The sequence below is a fragment of the Ceratina calcarata genome, unplaced genomic scaffold (assembly GCF_001652005.2).
Source record: "Ceratina calcarata isolate Rehan_Ccalc_2016 unplaced genomic scaffold, ASM165200v1 scaffold388.2, whole genome shotgun sequence".
Classification (NCBI taxonomy): domain Eukaryota; kingdom Metazoa; phylum Arthropoda; class Insecta; order Hymenoptera; family Apidae; genus Ceratina; species Ceratina calcarata.
The window spans coordinates 88,695-111,257 of NW_017162104.1; the positions used below are offsets into that span (position 1 = coordinate 88,695).

General features: G+C 41.1%; 6 protein-coding genes across 12 annotated transcripts in view; 3 read left to right on the forward strand and 3 right to left on the reverse strand.

Annotated features, from left to right (window-relative positions):
• Positions 1-1,693, reverse strand: part of LOC108625994 (uncharacterized) — an 8,212-nt gene extending 6,519 nt beyond the window's left edge. Inside the window, exons 1-2 of the mRNA XM_026814423.1 lie at positions 1,420-1,693; positions 626-1,347 (exon numbers count right to left, since the gene is read on the reverse strand). Of these exons, the coding sequence (XP_026670224.1) occupies positions 626-652 (27 nt within the window). The 5' untranslated portion in view covers positions 653-1,347; positions 1,420-1,693. The remainder of the gene's footprint in view (positions 1-625; positions 1,348-1,419) is intronic.
• Positions 1-7,914, forward strand: part of LOC108626006 (serine/threonine-protein kinase OSR1) — a 14,726-nt gene extending 6,812 nt beyond the window's left edge. For 5 of the 6 annotated variants that reach the window (XM_018026402.2, XM_018026401.2, XM_018026398.2 and 2 more), the window contains 9 exons: positions 2,117-2,481; positions 3,444-3,556; positions 3,647-3,897; positions 4,103-4,277; positions 4,618-4,853; positions 4,937-5,051; positions 5,119-5,384; positions 5,621-5,807; positions 5,894-7,914. In XM_018026402.2, coding sequence (XP_017881891.1) covers positions 2,117-2,481; positions 3,444-3,556; positions 3,647-3,897; positions 4,103-4,277; positions 4,618-4,853; positions 4,937-5,051; positions 5,119-5,384; positions 5,621-5,807; positions 5,894-5,971 — 1,786 coding nt within the window. In that variant the 3' untranslated portion in view covers positions 5,972-7,914. The remainder of the gene's footprint in view (positions 1-2,116; positions 2,482-3,443; positions 3,557-3,646; positions 3,898-4,102; positions 4,278-4,617; positions 4,854-4,936; positions 5,052-5,118; positions 5,385-5,620; positions 5,808-5,893) is intronic. The other variant, XM_018026399.2, reaches the window with a different exon arrangement.
• Positions 7,915-10,652: 2,738 nt separating this feature from the next.
• On the forward strand, positions 10,653-11,590 carry LOC108625998 (coiled-coil-helix-coiled-coil-helix domain-containing protein 7). 2 transcript variants are annotated; one of them, XM_026814426.1, is made up of 4 exons: positions 10,653-10,668; positions 10,754-10,935; positions 11,185-11,283; positions 11,359-11,590. In XM_026814426.1, exons 2-4 carry the CDS (start codon positions 10,846-10,848, stop codon positions 11,464-11,466), a joined length of 297 nt encoding a protein of 98 aa, XP_026670227.1. In that variant the 5' UTR covers positions 10,653-10,668; positions 10,754-10,845; the 3' UTR covers positions 11,467-11,590. The 2 variants fall into 2 exon arrangements, with proteins under 2 accessions (XP_026670227.1, XP_017881881.1); XM_018026392.2 differs by having other exon boundaries at positions 10,654-10,935.
• Positions 11,591-11,646: 56 nt separating this feature from the next.
• Positions 11,647-16,677, reverse strand: LOC108626001 (ethanolaminephosphotransferase 1). The gene is made up of 8 exons (XM_018026395.2): positions 15,241-16,677; positions 15,065-15,133; positions 14,799-14,991; positions 14,460-14,722; positions 14,225-14,382; positions 13,963-14,143; positions 13,723-13,899; positions 11,647-13,639 (listed from the first exon to the last, which is right to left on the reverse strand). The coding sequence occupies exons 1-8, from the start codon at positions 15,310-15,312 to the stop codon at positions 13,577-13,579; spliced, it is 1,176 nt and encodes a 391-aa protein (XP_017881884.1). The 5' UTR covers positions 15,313-16,677; the 3' UTR covers positions 11,647-13,576.
• A 935-nt stretch (positions 16,678-17,612) lies between these two features.
• On the reverse strand, positions 17,613-21,498 carry Calr (calreticulin). Its single transcript, XM_018026394.2, has 8 exons — positions 21,229-21,498; positions 20,497-20,601; positions 20,220-20,423; positions 19,764-19,915; positions 19,257-19,523; positions 18,913-19,149; positions 18,580-18,726; positions 17,613-18,397 (listed from the first exon to the last, which is right to left on the reverse strand). Exons 1-8 carry the CDS (start codon positions 21,311-21,313, stop codon positions 18,380-18,382), a joined length of 1,215 nt encoding a protein of 404 aa, XP_017881883.1. The 5' UTR covers positions 21,314-21,498; the 3' UTR covers positions 17,613-18,379.
• Positions 21,499-22,114: 616 nt separating this feature from the next.
• Positions 22,115-22,563, forward strand: part of LOC108625995 (serine-rich adhesin for platelets) — a 5,248-nt gene continuing 4,799 nt past the window's right edge. The window contains exon 1 of the mRNA XM_018026387.2: positions 22,115-22,497. Coding sequence (XP_017881876.1) covers positions 22,294-22,497 — 204 coding nt within the window. The 5' untranslated portion in view covers positions 22,115-22,293. The remainder of the gene's footprint in view (positions 22,498-22,563) is intronic.

Below are 22,563 nucleotides of genomic sequence, written 5' to 3' on the forward strand. Positions count from 1 at the left end.
TTCATTGCCTCAAATATTGGACACAGTTTTTCATTACATTTCTTCAACTTTTTATCTTATGGCTCATACAACCTTGACTGAGCTTGCATGCACACGCAGGCGGCCACGTGTCTCTCATTAAATTTTGGCGGAGTTCAAAGAAACACATTGGTTTTCTAATTGAAATTGAAGTAAATCCTGTTTAGACTGAAGTATCTCGTTTTGCCCTAATCCTAATTTTCTTATCACCGTTTGTCAGCAGCATGTGAAACGATAAATTTAGACGCGGGGGCGCTATATTTAATCGCAATTTACGTTGCAAATTAACGCGCGCGCGTTTAACATCCTAAACGAGTTACTGCGACCTGACGAGGCACACACACACGCCGTAGACGTACTAATAGCTGGCTGGTAAACAACCGAAGTTTTCTTAATGACGTACCAGTGCATCGGCGATAATTAAGATGTTTAAAGCCAGTCGGTCGCCGCGGTACCTACGACACGGTCGTCGCGTGCAAACATTTCTGAAACGAGCAGACATCTCGTTTCGGTCACGTATTTCTTTGAATTTCGATCAGAAATATTTTCACGGTCGTCTCTACGATCTCTGTCCGTGGAGTTCTTTAGGAGATTCGAGGATACTCACCAACGCGAGGTACGTTGCTCGATGCATAGCGTCACGAATTTCCCTCTCTCGCAAGAAGCACGTTTATAGAAAGACGTGAATGGCTTCACTACTACCGTTCGTTTTGGTTTAGCTGTTTTATATCTATCCCGCACAGGATTTACTCATCTGTCATTGGTAAAGGCCCGTGGCTAGATCCTTTTGCAAACAGCAGAAATTCAATAAGTCTGTTTCAATTGAATTCGTTTAATCGCGATTGACAGATATCGATAACGTGCGACTGTGTTATCGGTGCTCAATTAATTCTACGGGGATGTCCGTTTTCCGAATCAATAATGAGCTGAAAGATCGCGTACGATTTCGCCTTATTTCATGTTATAGATAAAATATTCTGAAACAGTGAGTTAAAAATTGAAAACCGAGGGTGCCTATTGCATCAGTTAGATTTATTTCTTATTCGCATAACAGAAATTAATTTATGGAGTCATTTCTCTTGGTTTTAATCAGCCTCAGCTTCGTAACGATTAGCCACTCTCTCCCTCTGGCTTTGAAACTTCTCTGTAAGCGCGCGGCGCGAACCAACGATGAAAGCACTTCAATTAGGTACTAATCGCGACGAGCGTGTGCCGTTGCCAGAGTTTATGGTGGGATTCGACTTGGACAGACGGGCCAGGATTAACCTTAATATCGCGGTCACGTATCACGCGACGGTCTCTCTTTCCCTCTTGCTCTGTTCTCTTTGTCTGAAAAAAAAAAATCAACATTTCATATGTACCGTCGCGTCGCGTTCGACAGTAGCGAAATGTGCCGCGCACCAGACTGCACTGCTTATGTCGGATAAACAGTAATCCTGCAGTTCAATAATTGTAAGTAAAACAAACGACAGACCCTCGCTTTTTCATTAATTCATATAATAAGCACAATATATTTATTGATTCATTGATTTCCACTTAAAAGTTTCCTTATTAATATAAAAACGCTTCAGGGAGTGTCCTCATAAATGTTTATAAACTTATTTATTAAAAATTCTCATCGTACGCGACGAGAAAGTTTCGTAGTTTTAAATTGACCCGAATTAGAATTTATTATACGACTGGTTTATTTCTCGTAGAAGGTCCAGTCGGCTTAATGAATCGGATTGGGGCTCGCTGGATTGCCGTCGACGCATTTATTTTGAAAAGATCGCCTGCAATTTAGATTTAATGAACCGACTCACGCGCTCTCCTTACTTCTATTCCGTTGCATTTCTTCTTTTCAAAGCCTGGCTTAACGCAATGAATTATAAGCAGTTATAAATAATGTCGTTTTAAGAAGAGTGGGTTTATGAAGATTCTTAAGAACGTCAATATTTGTGCCTGATATCTTTACTCATAACTGAACCGAAACTTGAAATAACTTAGCTGTTTCAATTTTTCTCTACTATTCAATGAACTTAATATTTAACATATTGTATTTTATTAAAAAGAGTTAAATCGTTTTGACGAAGACTAAGGAAAGAAATTGTGTTGGCAGGAAAATTTCTCCGGACGTGTTGCCGTCTTGTTCCCCGGGTATTTTCCGTCAGAAATCGTTCAGGGCCCAGACGCCACCGAAGAGCGCACCCGCAAATCATCACCGCGGCGGCAGCGGCGCAGGCGCCGACCCTCGCGGTCCACGTGAGCCACCCAGTACAAAAACAGCCGTCGGCAACGGCAACGGGAACGGCAGCGCGCGGTCCAAGAACAGCGTGTTGCAGCTGGCACGAAGTGCCCGGGGTACCAGCAAGCACGCGCGGCTTAGCTCGGCACTGGCGAACAAAATGGCGTCCTCGAGCTCCACGACGGTCGTGCAGGGCTGGCCGAACACGAAAGACGACTACGAGCTCAAGGAGGTTATCGGTGAGTATCCACGCCGACCGGACGATCGCTTCCTCGCCGGGGACTCGGCGAAACTCGCGCGTCCCGCGGGATCCTCCTGTCTCGACGCGTGCCCCTCGCACCGGGTCACCGTCCACCAGCTCGACATCTACTTCTTTTACACATTACCTCTTACAAGTCGAAGAGATCAGTCTTTATTCAACGCGTATTCAATCGGTGCATCGCGATCCCGATCTACGATTGACGCATTGTCCCTGTCCGCGTTTACGCCGCTGTCTCTCTCGCGCACGCGGCCAGAACTCGCCATCTCGCTCCCACTCACCGTGGCACGTATACCGGTGTCCGATAAGTTCTAACCTAGTTAACGCGAGATCCGAACGATTTCGTGCGATACCATCGGAAATCTCGTTAGAACGCGTCGCGTTTTATTTTTTTAATCAATTGTGATACGGAATCGATCGCTGTAACTTGTGACTTCGTGTTTTAGCGTAACATTAAGTTTTCTGTTAACATCGAGGCAAGATGATTTTGCATAAAACTCGTTGACAAGCCCGAGCCCTGTTCGATTCCTATCATGCGTTACATAAAATACGAATAATTACGTCGCTACAAGGCTGTCGGATCGTACGAAATTGCATGTATTTCGTCTCACGAAAAAGCTTGTGATATTTTTCACACCGAGTCGCACCTCGTATCGGTCGGAGCGATTATTTTCTTTGATGAATTGTGGAATTAAAATCCAGCCGAGTGACACATACGTGTGCTGCGTCAGTGCATGCACGTCATAACACCGACCACGTGACGCTGTGTGACGTGTAACTTACGTCATTACAATTCAAACAAATGTTCATTGTTCAAATACTAGCGACGCCTAATCTTCCTCTAATCTTATTTTTCACTCTCAAAAATCGACCGCATGACGTCGGTGATTCATTTTTAAGTAGGACTTAGTTATTACCGAAGATTTCGTGGAATATTTACAGGCGTTGGCGCGACAGCCGTGGTGCACGCGGCGTATTGCATTCCACGGCAAGAGAAATGCGCGATCAAGAGAATAAATTTGGAAAAATGGAACACAAGCATGGACGAGCTCCTGGTAAGCCTTTAAGAGAAATAAAAAAGTAACTAGCATTATCGTTACATAAATTTTGTTCTTCGTTCAAACAAAACCGTGATTTGTTAACAGAAAGAAATTCAGGCGATGTCCTCTTGCAACCACGAGAACGTGGTTACGTATTACACCTCGTTCGTGGTGAAAGAGGAGCTCTGGCTGGTTCTAAGGCTGCTGGAGGGTGGCTCGTTGCTTGACATCATCAAACACAAGACCAGAACTACAAATTGTAAACACGGCGTTTTCGACGAAGCCACAATAGCGACGGTCTTGCGAGAGGTGCTCAAGGGCCTCGAATACTTTCACAGTAACGGACAAATACACAGGTACCGCGTTTAGTTTAATTAAAATCCACTTCGAAATTGTATTTCGTACAAATTCGCCCACTCTGTTAAAAGAGTACAAAGCGAATCTACGCTCGTCTCTCGATTCATGGAATGTTTTTTTCTTGTAAATGAGCAAATATAATTGAGAGACCGGTGTTTCATTGTTAACGTGTATACAAAAATTTTAACGATGAAATAATATTAGGGACATAAAAGCCGGTAATATCCTACTAGGAGAAGATGGGACTGTGCAGATTGCTGATTTCGGCGTCAGCGCCTGGTTGGCGACTGGCCGAGACTTGAGCAGGCAGAAAGTCAGACACACGTTCGTCGGCACACCCTGCTGGATGGCACCCGAGGTCATGGAGCAGGTGAGAGAGGAAAGTAACATTACAACTTCTTAGCCTGCGTCTGTCTGCATTCTCGCTTATACATATCAGTCTTTCTCCCCTGACACACGGCTTCTAAAAATATAAAACCTTGAGGAAACCAGTTTTCGTTTCGTAACGTGTTTCGTTATTTTTACTTTTATTAAAAGAGTAATCGCAGCATGTTAACATTGCGTAACGGCAAGTTTTATTCTGGTTGAATTAATGAAATCGCGAACGCATGCGATGCTCGAGGCATGATTCGATCCCCACCTGCTCTGTTGTCCATTGGCTATACCGATTCAATGCTCGCGGTGTAAAATCAATTATGATATGCGTGTTCACATTGTAGGACCATGGGTACGATTTCAAGGCGGACATCTGGTCGCTCGGGATCACTGCCATCGAAATGGCCAGCGGCACCGCGCCGTATCACAAGTACCCGCCGATGAAAGTACTCATGCTCACGCTACAGAATGATCCACCGACTTTGGATACTGCCGCCGACGACAAAGACCAGTACAAAGCCTACGGCAAAACATTCCGGAAGATGATCGTCGACTGCCTCCAAAAGGATCCGACAAAAAGGTGCGATTAGACGAAGTAATTGTAACACGATTTAAATTATACTTAACGTGTTCTGTATTAAAGTGGATATTATCGTTCTTCAGACCAACGGCAACAGAGCTGTTGAAACATCCGTTCTTCAAGAAAGCGAAGGATAAGAAATATTTACAACAGACTTTGGTAGCGTGCGGACCCAGCCTCGAGACTCGGGTGCAAAAGGTATTTATCTTTAATTTATCAATTTCGTCCCGGTTCAATAAGAGTTGCTTAATTTATTCGATCGCAGGCTTCGAAAAGACAACCAGGCACGTCCGGTCGTTTGCATAGAACGGTCACGGGCGAGTGGGTCTGGTCCTCTGAAGAGGAAGACAGCAGTGCGTCGAGCGGTGACGAAGGTAAAGAAGCTTTACCGGTTAATACCATCGAGAACGCGTCTAGCAGCGAAGAGGACCAGGAAGAGGAGTTCTTTGGACAAGTGAAGTCCGCGCGGAGTCACATGGCCGTGCCGGTTAACGAACAGAACGTTCCTATAAACTTGGTGCTCAGATTACGGTAATTATCATTCCAAACTTTTCCTCTTAAAGGCTTCCTCTTAAATGATTCTTCTCTTATATTCCTTGATATATTGTGCATGTATCCTTGTCCTTCCAGAAGTCCCGAAACTTATTTCACCCTCGAAGAAGAAAAGTATGTACCAATGTCTCCTTCCAATCCAATTTCCTTTGAATCTAATAGAAAGTCTTCCCTGTTAGAAATAAAATAAATCGGTTTGTTAAATCCTTTTTCAGAAACCAGAAACGAGAGCTGAATGATATACGATTCGAATTCGCCGTCGGAGTGGATTCCGCCGAGGGCATCGCAGCAGAGCTGGTTGGCGCGGGATTGGTCGACGGCAAGGACATCGTCGTGATTGCGGCAAACTTGCAGAAACTTATAGACAGTGCTGGCCAGTTACGGACAGTTACATTTTCACTGGTAAGAAGAGGGCACAGGCCGTTTCTCTTAATTTAATTCAGGAATGAAGGAGAGGTTTTGATGGGATCGTTTACGATTAATTCCAGAATTCTGGTCACGCGCCGAACGAAGTACCGGACGACAAGGCGTTAATAGGATTTGCTCAGATCTCCATCACAGATTAAAGCGATCACGCGATGAGGAATCAACCGACGTCTCAGGATACCGTTCTTAAAGCGGCAGCTCGCGGAATTTCGAAGTGTCGAAAGCGGGAAGCGATGTTTACACGTATATATGTGCTCTCCGGCTTTCGATACTTCAATCTCCTCGGAGTTCTAAGAAACGCGTCGAAACATTCAAACAAGAAATGAAATAACAGGGCGTAGGTATTTAAGCGCGACTCGTTCGCGGGACGGACTGCGTTGAGCGCGTACTCGGTACCCGCGTATAAAAGGGAATTTTCGATCAGTTGAGAAGCCCAAAGATTCGTTCTTATAACCGGAGCCTTTTTGCTACGATAGAAAATGGTCGAACGGGAAGATTAACGCTGATAGGTTTTAAAACAGCCAAATTAATTTGTGATGATTTCCTGTGGCAAAAGGGTTGTGTCGATTCTGCCAATTGTTCAATCAAAGGAATGAATAGAAGGAAACCGCGCACTGGCTTAAGTTTCCACTTGCTCTAATCATTAATGGCTGTAGTTTCACATATTCAATTCCTATATCACTCATATTATCGCATTAATTCTGTGTAAATATTAGTAATCGAGTATGATTCCTTCGTTAGGTTTAAACCCTGCGAGCGCGACAGAGAATTTCAAATGATTAAGCGTTAACGAAAGGTGCTTAAAAATTGGAAAGATGAAAGGAAGATAAACGAGAACACATCCTCACCCCCGCCCCCCTTCCCTCCCATGACTTACTTATTTGAAACGGTGAACGATACCCTGCCAGCCAAAAATTTGGAATCCGTGTTCCATTCATCGCCAAATTCACTCTCTCGCGTCAAGCTTCGTAAGTTTATTCGTGATTTAAAATCGTTAGTTTACACTTTTAGTCGAAGTAGAGAAACACCACAACGTTCTATGAATTTCACGTTCTTTCAAACGATTCCAATCTTTCGTTCGGCAGTGTATAAGACGATGTATTCTCTTAAGGTTTCGTTTTTCTTATTTTAAAACGAACACGCTCCCATGCCGAAAGCATATCGTGTATTTAAAGTTGAAAGAAGGCAGTCGTCTCCTCTTGTGCGATGATCACGAAATCGTTAGCGTATTTTACCTTATGCTTCAACGCTACAGGGATCGTAGAACACGCGAAAGTACTAAAAAGTGTTTTTGTACTTAATTAAATAGAATTAACTATATAGCGGATTTATCGTTCTCTTTTTTGTGGCTTCATTAGAGGCGAGAAAAGGAAATCATTGTACGATTCACGTGTCTCTTTCAGTCTTTAAAAAGCGAGCACACACGTGCGTGGATAATATTTCCGCACGCACTCTTCTTCCCAAGATTTTATTTGTCTCTGTGGACCAAACTATTTTAACGATCATCTCACCTTTTCTTTTGATACATTCGATGAATGAGCAGGAATGTAATTGCGATTGTATAAATTTTTAATTTTCTGGAAAAGATTGAAACAAGCCTTGCGAGTGGCCAATCATTAAAATTATTGATCCTAGAATACAAATGATCTGCGGAATTGTTTCCAGTCATGAACATTTCTTAGAATTGTTTTCTCTGCGTTTTCATACAGTGAATAAAAATACGTTTTGTTCTGTTCGATAAGAATGCTTAGCCGGTGTTTGCAGACTTTACTGGACGTTCGTGTTCTAGAATTAATTAAGTTGTACGTGTGCTCGAACGAGGAGAACGTGAAGCGTGAACAAAATAAATTATTGCTTGTTTTAAAGTATGTAATATGTGATTCTCTAATTTTAAACGATTTCACGGTTCCGCGCAGGGACCGTTGCAGGATTGACAGAAGAAAATGGAAACGAATATTTTTCGCGATACATACGAGAATGTATTTAAAAGAAAGTGGATGAAGGCGGTATGCAAGGAAGTGAAATATATTTATTGCTTGGAAACAGAAATGGGGTTTCACGAATAAAGCCTAGAATTATTCTATCGGTTGTTTAACTTTCCTCATAGATATACAATTCTGTTTGCGTAGCTTACGTTTCCTTCTGCCCCTTTTAACCAGTAAAAATTTTTCACATTTTCCAAGTTCCCACGCCTTGTTTCGCTATGTTTTTCAAGTACTTCTATCACCTCTTTAGTATATATTAATATATTTATGTAATGTAATTTTACGATTACTCCCTCGTCTCTGGCTGGTCTCTCCCGACTCTGCCTGCGCTCTTATTCTTTATATTATTGTCTTACATGATTTTAACATTTTTTTTTTGCTTGTTCCAGATATTTTTCAATCAAGGACTCTAGAAATAATGAAGACAGTCAATTATGAAATTATTACGGCATCAGTGTCAGTAATAAATTTATACGTAGTACATAAGCATTCCTCTTTGCAAATTATTGTATATTTCTTACAGTATATTAATAAAGAAATACTTTAAATGGAATTTAAACGTCTCATTACTTGTCTTTAACTCTACCTACATCCAACACCTTCTCCATGTCATCTTCACTTAGTATAAGTATAAAATAAAGTGCAATCGAAACTTAAGAAATTTTTATAATTCTCACACCATGAATTAGTGCCACCTCCTATACTGTTATGTTCTCCTAATACAAAGTCTGAATTTCGATCAAAATTTTTAACTCAGAGAATTCTTGGAAATGACGTCATCACGAGGAGTTAGTGCTACCTCCTATCACATTATATTCTCCTAATACAAAGTCCGATTTTAGACAAAAATTTGTCATTTCGAGAATTCTTGTAAATGACGTCATCAACAGGAGTTAGTGCTACCTCCTATCACATTATATTCTCCTGATACAAAGTAAAATTTTAGACGAAAAATTTTAATTTCGTGAATTCTTGGAAATGACGTCATTAACGGGAGTTAGTGCTACCTCCTATCACATTATATTCTCCTAATACAAAGTTCAATTTTGGAGAAAATTTTTGATGAAAAATTAAACTTGGTATCAGGAGAATATAAAGTGATAGGAGGTGTGCTATGACGTCATCAATAGGAGTTAGTGCTACCTCCTATGCTATCATATTCTCCTAATACAAAGTGAATTTTTCGACAAAATTTTTGCCAGAATTTGGACTTTGTATCAGGAGAATATAATGTGATAGGAGGTAGCACTAACTCCTGTTGATGACGTCATTTCCAAGAATTCTCGAAATGACAAATTTTTGTCTAAAATCGGACTTTGTATTAGGAGAATATAATGTGATAGGAGGTAGCACTAACTTCTGTTGATGACGTCATTTCCAAGAATTCTCGAAGAAAAAAATTTTTGTCGAAAAATTCACTTTGTATCAGGAGAATATAATGTGATAGGAGGTAGCACTAACTCCTAGTGATGACGTCACGATTCCAAGAATTCCGCAGCGCAGAATTTGAAGTACTTATCCAATTAATTTAATAGTGATCACGGCTATTACTTCGAGTCACAGATCTCGTTAAGGAATGGGTGTTGGTCATTGTAGAAGCAGTGGACAGGTGATTAATAGATAATAAGGTATATGTTTAACAAGATCTTTATTTCACTTTTAAACAAGTTACAGAATACAAAAATCTGACATCTATGCAATTAAGACTAATTGGAAGCAATGTACAATGAAATAAAATACTTCCAAATGATTATGCACCTTCAGATAAGCGCATGGTGATTGCCTTTTAAATCTGAGGGAGTAGAACTTGTCGGGAAGGTGAGTTTGTAAAGGAATGTGAAATTCCTCTTCGATTTTAATGACCGGACATTGGAATTGAAGATGAACGCTCGAGAAATATCATGAACGTCGTAATCAGAATGTCTAAACCAGAACGCTAGAAATAGAGAGTGTAACAATTTTGTAAGATAGAATCTTATTTCTTAGATTAGATTAATCTTTAAGATTAGATAGAATCATACTGGAGTTTAAAGTGATGCTATTATGCATCTCGGTTTCTAGCGAAGCGATTTTAATGAACCGCGATTGAACTTAAAGTTAAACATACAAGGAATACCCTAAGGGCAGTAGTTTAATCAATTCGAATCATTAGAAGCCGAGAATAACATTTTTATATCTTTTCAATGCTCGAGTAAGTAATTTGCAAAAAACTGTTTTTCGTTTTTCGTCAATAATTCGTTAACTATTGGCACTAGCGAATTCTTTTTGCAGAGAAATTGTAGATCTCGTCGTCCCCTACAAAATGAGCGTACACACGTCCCTCTACGTCCATCCGTTCGGGAGTTATTGAGGAAAAACTAAAATTGCAGAAATATTGCCGTACATAGTGCAGTCAAGCATGTTCGCAGCCGTGAACGCTAGATGGCGCGGTCTCGTCGTCCTCTACAAAGTGGTCGTACATACGTCCCTCTACGTCCATCCGTTCGGGAGTTATTGACGAAAAACGAAATTTTTTGTCAAAAGCGAAAGTGCTTGGCTCCAATATTGCTGCACCAGAGAGAAAAGCGGATTCGCAGCCATGAACGCTAGATGGCGCCACGAGCAACTCCTTCAGATTTTGCGTAATTTTCGTTTTTCGTCAATAACTCGTTAAATAATGATGCTAGCGAAGAACTGTTAGATGGAAATTGTAGATCTCATCGTCCTCTACAAGAAAGGTCCTATGCATTTTTCCTGTATCTCCAAGGGTTTAGGAGGTATGGGCAAAAAACGAAAAACTCGCAAAATCTGAAGGTGTACCGCTTTGGAAAAATCTCGGAAAAATAAAAAAAATTTTTTATCTCGAAATACACGTATGTCATCAGCATGCTTTAAATAAAAGTTTTTTTTCTTGTAACTTCGATATTTAACGAGTTAAGTATGATTAACCATTTCAAGACTCTCGAATACGGCGCCAATAATAGTTCAGTCGACAATTTGGTTTGGCTATGGCTTAGTACAAAATTGAATTTGAAATTTCGAAGAAAGCAATGACTACTTCAATCGCGAGCAATGATCAAGCGAAGAATGTGCCTAAGAAACTGAAACAGGATCAGGAACTTATTAATCCTTGTTACAAGGTACTGCAAATTTATGAACAATATCATCCTACTTAAAGTTATGTAATTTAATTAATTTATACGAAATAAAAGAATTTAAACAAAATGAATTGCACTTTCACGAAAAACTATCCACCTATTCAAAAGAATCAATGCGAAACATAAATTCGTATCGTTACATTTTATCGGCATTGCCTAACCTCAAATCAACGAATGAACGTCTTGCTTTGGTTTATTAATCACGGAATTTAGAAACAATTATAATTTTAGGAATCTCTTATAAGTGCGCAATGCCTAGAGAGAAATCAGTACGATTACACGCTGTGCGAAGTTCAATTTGAGAATTACAGGGTTTGCAAAAGATTCTGGGTGAGTTCACGTTCGCATTTCCATCGTACGATCCTTCAATCATGTCTCGTTTATCATATTTTCATAATATTTTAGTCGTCTGTGATATCCAAACGGAGACTCGAGGGTGTAATGCCCATCGTCCCTCCGCCGGATGAACGAGAAAAAATAAGAAAGGAATTCATAAATACTCTGCACCACTAATGCAGATAATGCGGTGCTAATAAATTTTTGTACATAGAACATCAGATTATTATTTTCTCCCGTTGTAATTGACCTTTTGTTACGATACGATGAACATATTGAATAAAAATGTGTCTGAAATCAATCGATTTTTGTGGTTCGTTCGGATCACCGATGCATTGGGGTAAACGAAATTACAACTTGCAATGTCGTGCCTTTAATATCTTTGGCAGAAAGAAACGTTCGGGATTAATATTATATATATGTATATATACGTACATATTATTACAATTGAAATCATAAACAATAGTACAAACTTATATATAATAACCAATAGTTAATTACATGAGGGACAGGAAACTGGTTTAAATAACTAAACGACGTTATTATAGAATACATATGCCTACCCTACAGTTAAAACGAGTCATTACTTAGCTCTGTTGCTACCTGCATTTAATGCTATGCATTTAATTTATCATATCGACGATGTATTAATTATTCAACGATTTACGTCCGCAATTTTTAAAAAATTGATTTGCATCTGTTCAAGATTTCTGCTACGATCGCTCAGTAATTCATCGTTCTCCCTCGACTATGTGTATGTACATACGCTAAATGTTTACAAAAAGAACTCGTTTGCGGCGAGTATTCAACACCGTCGAAATTCACCGACGGACCCCTCTCGAGTTTTATAAAATACACCGCCGGTCGTCGTACGTTTCGTTTACTCTAAAACTTACACACGTTCAACGTAAAATGGACTAGTAACGATAAATGCGCGAGTAATAAAATAAATTTTCAGCTGTTCCTTCTTTCGAACATATAATAATAAAGACTGATCGATATACTCTACATTGACTTGAGTCTAAGCGTGAACGATCTTCGAATGGGAAGATTGTTTTATTGCGCTATTTCACATTTACAACGTGGGAAAATCGTGCCTTGCTTTACCGATCGACAAACAGCGAACGTTTATGCAAAATATTATTTTCATAAGTACATCAGATCAATTATCAATTCATTTTTTGTCTTCGCATGTTTTCCTATTTTTTTTCAATACATAAACGATTCGCTGCTTGCTTAATTTACAATTAAAATATTTGCAGACCTTCTAACGCAAACTAAAAATAATCCACGCGTTCCTACCTGATACTGAAAAAAGTTGATAAATAACAAGCGAGAACCAACGGTTGCACGAATCCTGTCTTCGTTTCGTTTCACGTTACCTTTCCCACGTTGATTTCTTCATCAGGGAATTTAGTAATGAGGAAGATTCCTCTTGAGTACTCGCTAAGTTTCCTTTTGACTAATCCAATTGACTTTGACACGTTACGTGCATGGTAATTAAGAAACGATTGATTCGTTCCAAGGAGTCCATCAACATACGACATGCATCCTTTACGCAAAATAAATAATGTCTCTTGCACGTATCTTATGAAAAGTACACACATATGTTACATCCCCTCCTCCTCTACTCATTCAATTTTAAATCCCGGTCTGCCCGAGGCTTACACGCGCTACGAACACTCCACTTCATGATAGAAAAGAAAACTCGTAATCTGTAGAAGAGTTAGAAATCTTCGAATCTTCACGAGATTTCCACGTGAAAGTAGGAGTGACCCGTTAGCGCGAGAGAACACCGAGCAACCCGGGATTTAATTTACTTCCGAGACAATACATGTTAAAAACGAAGAATTCGCCGCGCGACGGTTGGCCGGTCACGCGTTTAACGAAAAAGAAAACGGTCTAATGCCTAGTCAGAGTTTACGAACAGAACACAGTGGGATAAAAAATGTAGGCGCGAAAGAAGCTTGCGGGTCATCGTGTAACTATATCACAGCGAACGTGAGATTTGTATCAATGAACGACATCGTTTTAGCCTCTGTGAACGGGGGATGGGGCGTGGGGCGAAACTAAGATTATTAAACAGGTACGGTCTCTTTCTCTCGTTGATTACGTGATGATCGCACGCTTGAACCAACTATGCGATCAATGATCATTCATCCGCTTTCGAGTATTCGTTACCGATCTCTCGACGAAGTTCCTTTCGTCTGTACACGCTTCGTTCGTAGCTACACTCCGACCTATCGTTCGAATCTCTTCGTTTTTAACATGTATCGTCGGCAAGTAGTCAATCGGCACGATCTTTGATGCGGAACGTGTGGATGCGGAAGTGACGGCACATCTGACGCACCTGAAACAATTAAATGTACTCAATTAATACATGTTCTAACGGATAAGTCAGAAATTTAAGACGATGATCGAGAGAACACTTACCACGCACGTTCCGTAATGAATATGCGCTAACAGAGCTACGATGGCGACGAGATAGGTGAACACCAGATCTACGCTAGGCAAGATAAAGGAGAAAAGTGCTGCGATCGCTACAGGTAGCAGTATCCACGACAATAAGTCGCATTTGGTGTTGCTCATTTGAGAGACGATCAAGCGACACTGAAATTTCGAATACAAATTCATTTCCCGTATTTCTTAAATTGTTTTAACGATGAAACTTACACAGATGTTTGAGAAAATGGTTCCAACGATGAAGAAGACTATCCTCGGATCCCTTTCGATTATATTGCTAGGCGAATGAGTTACCCAGATGGTTGAGATCATGAAGAACACTGCCAGAGGCAGCAGAGGTCTTATAGCATCTAGGAATGTACGCATCTTTCCAGTCTTATCCCTGTACGATCTGAAAATCAAACAGGAATTATGTTTAATCGAACAGGAACGATTAGAAGTAATGTAAATCTCGTAGTTCAATTGAACCTACTTGTATATATTCCAGAGGACCACAGGCAAACTGGTAAAAATTGCGGTGACATATAATAATGCTTCGAATGCCAGTCCGATTGATATACCGCCGGGTAAATCGAATTTCCATGTTCTGTGCCCACCTATACTTGTTATGATAAACACGATGATAGTGCCCTGGAGATTAAACAGAAGTTAAACTTTACCTTGAAACTCTAAACACCAATTAAGCTTTTCGATAATAATAAACTTACCACCATGGATAAATCGTATCCCCAAGGAAGAAATAGTACTCCGGTATTATATTTCTCCCAATGCGTTAAATAGAAATTGACGAAGATGTTCCAGAGGATGAAATACATTCTCAATGGCGACACGCTGTGATCGGTTCTACCGAAAACGGAGAGCATACAAACGCTGATGAGCATCGTTGTCCAGCTGTCTAAGCCATGATCGAACAGTTCGCCCAACGGGCCAGATGTTTGCGTGCGTCGCGCTTGTTTCCCGTCTATACCGTCTGTAACAGCGGAAATTAAAGCTGAAACTTGCGCTTTTTAATCGAAACAATGAATGATTGTAGGAATCATATTTACCGAGAGTATAAGCCATGAACACGTTGAACGCTCCCAGGGCAAAGACCCACCTCGGTATCGGCGGATATTGCGGTTTGTCATCGCTCGATGCGTAAAAGTAATAATCGTAGAATGCAAACATCGTGAAATTGAAGACGGTAAAGAGGAACCCGGTGAACGTCAGCGTGTTCGGTGCGACCCATTTGGGACAATACTGAAAAATTCGTAGTATTCAAATGAGAAATGAATTGATTACAGGGAAGAATCGAGTTTAGAATGAAACATACTTGAACCACTTTGTTCCAGAATGGATGCATGATGTACACGCTGAGGGGACTCGTGTCCACCGAGCTGTACTGTAATTACAATTAACGAATCACTCATGAATTTCATTTCGTGCTACTTAAATACGATCGTCTTTACAAACAGTCGATTCTAATTCGAGACGAGACCAGCTTGTTACCTTGTAGTTTTCGAAGCCGGTTAGATGTTGATCGGTGAGGTACTCGACCTCGGTCCTTAATTTCTGATACATGGTGAATCGAAAGTGCGCGTCTAGCTGCAACGGAAGCTCGTTCTTCTCCAGGTGTGACTCACTTCATCGGGGCACCGGCCGCACGCCCCGTTGACAAGGACACGCTGACTTCAGGTTAGAATCGATCGCGCGTACCGGACGAACTCGCGGCACCGACGCAGCACGTGTTTCTCGTTGGAGTGTGGCCCCGACTTGCGTCCAGTCAATTCATGATGACACCGTGCCTGGGAACGGTGAAACGGCGGCCTCCTCTCCGGTGCGGCGAGCGGAAACTTTCAAGGCTGGTTCTCACATACACACTGACGAGACACGGACACACTCGATTTGTTTATTGCACACCGATACATATGTAAATATATATATATTTCGGTTATTTAATTAGCGCGTAATAGGATTCGCGAAACAGACGTTGGTACGTTTCGAGGAACGGTTAAAAATTCAAACTACGTTGATACGAACTGCTCGACGCGTCGAGCACGACTGAACGGACTTTCGAACAATCTTTCATACTTATTATACACAATGATCTCAGAAACTGCAGTTTGTTGTCAAACTATTTGTATGAAATCATCAGTTAAATTTTAATTATTCCGCGCAGTGTAGAGCCGTACGGAGTAAATTACATGGCGTGACGGCTTCCGCGATAACACATTACTCATCTACTATACTCTACGATTGTTACGTGTCCCTCGAAGATAATTGGATCCCGTTAGATAACGATCATTGATAAACGCGGGGTCAGAGTTGAATTTCGTAAAATTATAATCGAAACAGCCGCTGCTGAATTAAACTGATTTAAATGTACCGGCGTATTACATAAATTCAAGATGCGATTTACGTAACGGGTGAAGGGGTCGTCTTTATTCTTAATTAACTATGTAGCTGTCACAAGCTCGCATTCCACTTTCCTCATCCGTTTCAACGCTTATACGCATTGCGAAACTTGCGATTTTATGTCTAAAGAAAACTTACGCGTACGCAAGCTTTCCGAGTATTGTTCATATTATTTCGTTAAAATTATACATTAAACATTTGTAAAATGGGTTTAATAAATTAGATTCTTACATGTGACATTATTTTCTGAATCGTCGCATCAGCATAAACTGCTTACACGCTGACTGGTAAATTTTTTATTGCCAACTCATTTAGCAATCATATTTTTCTGGTGTCATACTTAACAGATTGAGAAAATGTATTGAGCAGACTGTTGAATTTTTTTAAATTGTGCAACTACCAAAGTCGTGACACCCTCATTCGGTGATTTTATTGAATTTCAACTTTCCTTTATTACAAACTGGTTATATTACACGTCAGATTCTTTGCAACAGCATTAGAATTAACATACTAATGTAAATACTGCGATACCTGAAAAACATGAAAGTTAATGAGAAATAGTATGCATAAATCTGGCTCGAGAAACGAAGCAATGGTCAGAGGACTCACATTTCACTTCTTCAAATGATAACGAAGAACGAGGAAAGGTACAGATATCCCACTTCCAAAGTAAGCGATGAAAGAGAACAATATCACGTACCTGTTCCCAAGGGGCAACGGGATGTTCTGCAAAAATAAAGTTCGATTTCAGCCTAACCTATATCGTCACTTCTAAGACCTATTGATTTGTCACACAAACGACGCTAATAATACATATTCAACGATTTAATCGTTTGAAGCTTCCACTGATAAAACTATACATCTATTTATTGAAACCTAACAAATTGTATAGACGAATCCCGCAGTTAACATCTCGATATTACGCAATAGAAAACGAATTTTTTACTCACGGCGCCAGGGAAACCTTCCGGATCGTGGCCGCTTTTCGTCGGTGCGGTGGTCCTAAAGGACCTGGTGATGCGCTGCAAAATTGACCTTCCAGCCGACGACATTGTTTTAAAATTTCTACAGCTCTCACGTTTTACTCGAAATCGTCTAGCCGACGGAGTGGCGGATCGTCTGCTGCGCACGAGCTTAAGGCGAACTTCTATGCACAGTAAAAAGAATCGATCGATAAACCCTACCGAAAATTTTAACTCGCTATATGTTTAAATGTTTCGCTCTTAAATAATTAAATATGTGCAACACGTAGAGATCTAATCTGTCCCTGACTCGAATTTACTACATAATCAGTTACGAGTCGGTCAAAAGGGAATTGTTCATTACTTGATAAAGTTTTAATTTGAATAAAAGAAATAAGAACCAGAAAAAATTAATGATCTACTATGAAATCGAATAAAACTCTTTTATACATCTTCTATGTATTAAAAAGTAAGAAACCGGAGACGAGAGTAAACGGGCCTGAGCACGTCTAGAAAAGTCTTATTTATTTTATTACATCGGTTACTCAGCTTTGTTTTGCATTTGATACATAATCATACCAATCGTATTTATATTTATATATCATTCAGTCATGTCTGCACACATCCAATCATCACTCTTACATTTTAAACTGGAGCGAGCTGTTTCTTTTAATACGCGCGTACACTGTACGGAAATTGAAATAATATATATATATTTATACATGTATATATATATATAATATAGTGTCATTAAATTACATCTTCATATTATCTTTCAATTGTATATAAAAACACTTGACAAACAAAAACGGAACAACTTAGAGTCTTTTTGTGGAGCTGTGCCATGGTAGGGACACGGGCGGGCAAGATGGACCTTCTACTATAATACATACTCATATACCGCTTCGTACGTGTATACAAATTTATGGTTCCTTCTCCGTTAGAATCTTAAGCGTACCTCTTGGCAGTACGCAGCTCGAGCACTTTCATTTTTCTCTTATTCCCATGACGTTCGTCGCTGCAGGCAGTTCGGTGGAACGAAGACTAGGTTTTATGTGAAACGTTTTAGGCTACGGAGACGAGGCCACGTTCAGAAAAAGGAAACGAAACTACTTTTGTTTGCAGATGAGCTTTTGTCCGATCGTTTTAGTATGGTGATAAACTTTAATTCAAGGGATCTCCTTTTTTATTCTGTTTCGAATTTTTTATGGTGTCGCGCGGCCACACAGCTCCTGGAATACAGTCTGTATTCGTGTCTGTCGACACGCTATTTACAATTCGTCGTGCTCCTGAAAAATAGAAAAATTTATTAGAACATTATTAAGATTCGAGAAAGAGGACGAGGTTTTTAATATTCGTTCTCAGCAACGAAGAATTCTAGCCATTAGATCGTCAATTTAAATCGGAGCTAAATAAATTCATCATGCTAACGAAGATTAAAACGAACTTATCATCTGTCCTTTGCACGTACCTCAGCATCAGGGACGTTGTTGTTCTCCTCCTCATCAGCGTCCTCGTCTTCGTCGTCATCCTTGTTGTCCTCGTTTTCTTTGCTCTCCTTTTCTCTCTGTTTCAGTTCCGCCTCATCCTGAGCTTCCTTCATCTTCTTCTCTCCCTCCTGCAACAGAAAACGCAACGCACATAAATCCAGCTTTACATTCGACAGGCAGATCAAGTTGTAATATGTAACGTCAGCAACGAGGAATTCCAGCTTTCGTATCGCTCATTCGAATCAGAAACGCTTTTAACATCATTCGAGTATCGTACAAATGCCGAAGTTCATCGATTATAGAAAGATGCTTACGAGAGTGGGTTTCCAGACTTCTTCGCCGACTTTACGAGCGAGCTCTGGGTCGTCGGTGATCAGGATGTTGTCGAAAATCGTGCCCGACTTCACTTGCCACAGATCGAAACCGATGGCACAGATCTCGTCCCTCTTGTACAACTCTAGGTCAGGAGTGTACTCGGGGTTATCGATCTCTGGGTGAATCCACGGTCCCTTGTAGTTAGGATTGTCGATCTGTTTCGGTTGCCAGTCACCCTAAACGACACGATATACTCGTTGTAGTATGTGAGCAAACATTTTGAACAAATAAATGTTTGTACAATCACGCAGATAAATTAAATGATTTGAATGTATTAGTTTACTTTGTAATCGGGATTGTCGATCATGGGTGCTTCCCATTCTCCATCCATTTCGTCGTCCCAGTCTGCAGGCTTGCTGGCCTCTGGATCGGGAATGTGTTCAGGTTTGTCCCAGTCGTCCGGCTTCTTATCATCCGGATCAGGAATCGTTGGCTTATCATCCCAGTCTTGTGGTTTGCTCTGGTTCGGATCTTTGATCTTCTTCGGTGGAAGGAAATCCCAATCGGCTTCCAATTCACCAGATTCAACTTCCTCATTGTCGATCAAAACCTGAACAGATCAAACAATACGAAAATATAAGATATCGGAGTCTATCCCCTTAAAGTTAAAGTTAAACGTGTCGTTCTTTGCTAATTTCGTAAATAAACAGTATCGTTTATCTACAATATCATTAAGCAAGATAATCATTGCTCTTCGAGATCCTCTAGCACCTATTCCCCACGGCTTATCAATGAGAACACGTGACTCTAGGCTCGATACACAATTTTATAGTTAAATCTCTATAATTACCTTGTATGTATTGTCCGGTTTCACGATCAGAGTGTACAAGTGGGTGTAGATATCGTCCTTGCAACGAATTTCCTTATTGATCAACAGATTCTTGCCTTTGTAAGAGAAGATCACGTGGACCTTCTTTATTCCGGGTCCGCAAATATCAGGTCCTGCGGAGAAACATTGCATGATCATCTCTCTTGGCTCGTTGCCAAACGCGTATTAAACTACGCATTTCGAAGGAGAAAAAAGGGGATAGTACGAAGCACCGATCTTTCGATTTATTTTTACACGATACTCGATAATTGTTCAAATAATTGTATCTTTACTGGTGCCTGAATGATGTATAATTACGATACCCAGGGCATAAGTAAGACTATTACTCTCCGAGATCCTCTAGCACCAATCGATCACAGGATGCGACCGGTGACTCTAGGCTCGGATTAATTAAACCGAGTGATTCAAGATTCTTACCGAACATAATTTGATATGGAGACTCTCCGTGCATGTCCTTCTGGTCCAACGAGCAGTCGAATACCTTCACGTATCCACCTCCGCAATCGATGTTCTGTTCATGTTTAACAGAGAACTGTACAACCAGCGGTTTATCCTTATTGCTGAACGGTTTGAATTTCCTGCTGAGCGCATAGAATCTAGCATCCTGAGACGTTTGAATACCTACCGCAAGAGACGGAGAAATTAATTTCTATTTCAGAATAGATGCATACATTTCTATGTCCGAGATGCTTACCTTTGTCATTCTCTGGTTCGTTCCAGAATTTTCCATGACTCAAAACGAATTTTCCGAACTCCTTTCCGGGATGCTCGGAGTACACCCAATTCTCCTCCCAGGAATCTACGTGATCGAAACTTACTTTTAAACTACCGAATAAAAAATTTAGTTATTTCGCGTTGTGAATCGGGTTTATATGAAGATCGCATCGGGAACGCGACAGGTATGTAATCGCATCAGCGTGACACGTTTTCCTCGCGACACGAGTGTTGTTTCTCGAAGCGTTGAACGCAGATCGACCAATCGATTGCGCGTCATGTCGGCATAACTCGGGGGGCCCGGCCTTACGCTCGCACGGCCCCACGTCGTCGACCGAACCGTGCCACGTTTCCGCTGGTTCTTTCGAGCCATCTGGCACGTACCATTTTAAGCGATCTTTCCGCGACATTTAACACCAATACGCGAGCATCTACGTGTACTACTACCCGTTAACTGGTAAACGGCATCGAGGCAAGGGCGTGTGGTTACCAAGGAGAAATACACCTCCATCCCTTCGCGACTCGATTCCGACCACATCGCCGTGAAACGACGCGTGTTTCTCATCGAGACCGAACTTCTGGGCGTGGTTTCTCTAAGGAAAACCGGAAGAGAAACACCGGCGATCGTTCTAGACTCCGTTCGCCCTGGCGTACGGGGCCTCCGAGTCGGGACGGGAATCGGTCGGAGTACGAAAACGAACGGAACACTCACCATCCGGGAATTTCTCCTCGAAGTAGACGTCCGCGGCGGCGAGGGTGACCACCAACAGAAGCAAAAACGAGCAGAAGGACCGCATTTTCAGACGCCGGGACAACGAAAGTCCGCTCGACGACGACGACAACGATGCTCACTCACAGGCGAACTAGCCGATAATGCCTTGAACAGCGGACGTGGTTGCCGAGTTAGCCGCCGCCGTAGCAGACAGATGGAGCACACCGATTGGTCGACACTCGTCGGCCAATGAAAAGCGACCACGCTCGACCGTCCGCTAGACGCGCCGTGGCCGCTTGCGGTCACGCCGCGAGCACATAACCTCGCGTCACGCGTCCCATTGTCTTATCCGTCGTCGATATGACAGATGGATCAGGCTTATTGGTCAGGCATCGTCCGCAGAGGTCTTCAAATATAAATCTTCACGTATTACCTGATTTCAATTAAAAACAAATCGTTGAATTAAAATATGATTACATTATTCGCATTTTAACCTCAATTAATTCGTTTTTCGTGCTGCATATTTACACGTTGACGACCAACCTTCGTATACTTATCGCTTGTTACAAGATAACGAGGACTGCCTATCGGGAATGCATTTAAGAAATTATGTAACTATCTGTTTGTTCGCATAGCTCGAACACACTCCTAATCCATTATTAATAATTGTATTTTTCCTGAGTAAATAAAGACAATTTTAAGAAACTGATGCCCTGATGATTTTAAAGATTCCCCCTGCTACTAAAATCCTTTAAGAATTAAGATACCTCGACGAAACAGAAACTCTTTAATTATTCAATTACTACTCAGCTTTCTTTCAAATGTCAAATACCTAAAGAGATAAGGCGACTACTTATTCATGCAACCTGTATAACATCGGAGCACATTGTATACGAATTTGTTCCCTTGGCAACGATTTCCGGCAGTACTTCACCACTCGACTGACAAATGGGAAAAATTCGCAAGTGTAAGCTGGTTAGGTTCAGTCAGAACGTAGGGGTACCCCCCCGGCGGATGACTTAAAGATTTCCAGAAAAAGAAAAAAAAAACCAAGAGGGGAAGAAAATGTTGCACTCGAAGGCGACTGCGGCCCTTCAGAGGCTCAAGGAGATGGACAGAAAGTACAACGTGAAATGGAACGATGGTAAACGAGTGCAGAGCACCGTCAGCACCGAGAGCTCACTGGAGGAGTCCCCCAGGAAGTTCAGGACTTTCGACATCAAGGATGACCCACTTCAAATCGGTGCTGCCCAAAGAGAAAGGACTAAGGTACTGTGAATAATTTTAAATAAATAAAGGAATTTACAAAAATCTTTGCAACTGTGGGCCCTAATT

What these genes read in the sequence shown, in the direction of transcription:
- LOC108625998 (XM_026814426.1), top strand. Translation starts at nt 10,846, where the DNA reads ATGACTACTTCAATCGCGAGCAATGATCAAGCGAAGAATGTGCCTAAG. An exon ending in TTATTAATCCTTGTTACAAG is followed by an intron (nt 10,936 to 11,184) that starts GTACTGCAAATT and finishes TTATAATTTTAG; the next exon opens with GAATCTCTTATAAGTGCGCA. An exon ending in GGGTTTGCAAAAGATTCTGG is followed by an intron (nt 11,284 to 11,358) that starts GTGAGTTCACGT and finishes ATAATATTTTAG; the next exon opens with TCGTCTGTGATATCCAAACG.
- Calr (XM_018026394.2), bottom strand. Translation starts at nt 21,313, where the DNA reads ATGCGGTCCTTCTGCTCGTTTTTGCTTCTGTTGGTGGTCACCCTCGCC. An exon ending in TCCATATCAAATTATGTTCG is followed by an intron (nt 19,916 to 20,219) that starts GTAAGAATCTTG and finishes GTTTCTCCGCAG; the next exon opens with GACCTGATATTTGCGGACCC. An exon ending in AAGTCTGGAAACCCACTCTC is followed by an intron (nt 18,727 to 18,912) that starts GTAAGCATCTTT and finishes TTTCTGTTGCAG; the next exon opens with GAGGGAGAGAAGAAGATGAA.
- LOC108626001 (XM_018026395.2), bottom strand. Translation starts at nt 15,312, where the DNA reads ATGTATCAGAAATTAAGGACCGAGGTCGAGTACCTCACCGATCAACAT. An exon ending in GTCCTCTGGAATATATACAA is followed by an intron (nt 14,144 to 14,224) that starts GTAGGTTCAATT and finishes TTTGATTTTCAG; the next exon opens with ATCGTACAGGGATAAGACTG. An exon ending in TTCATTACGGAACGTGCGTG is followed by an intron (nt 13,640 to 13,722) that starts GTAAGTGTTCTC and finishes TAATTGTTTCAG; the next exon opens with GTGCGTCAGATGTGCCGTCA.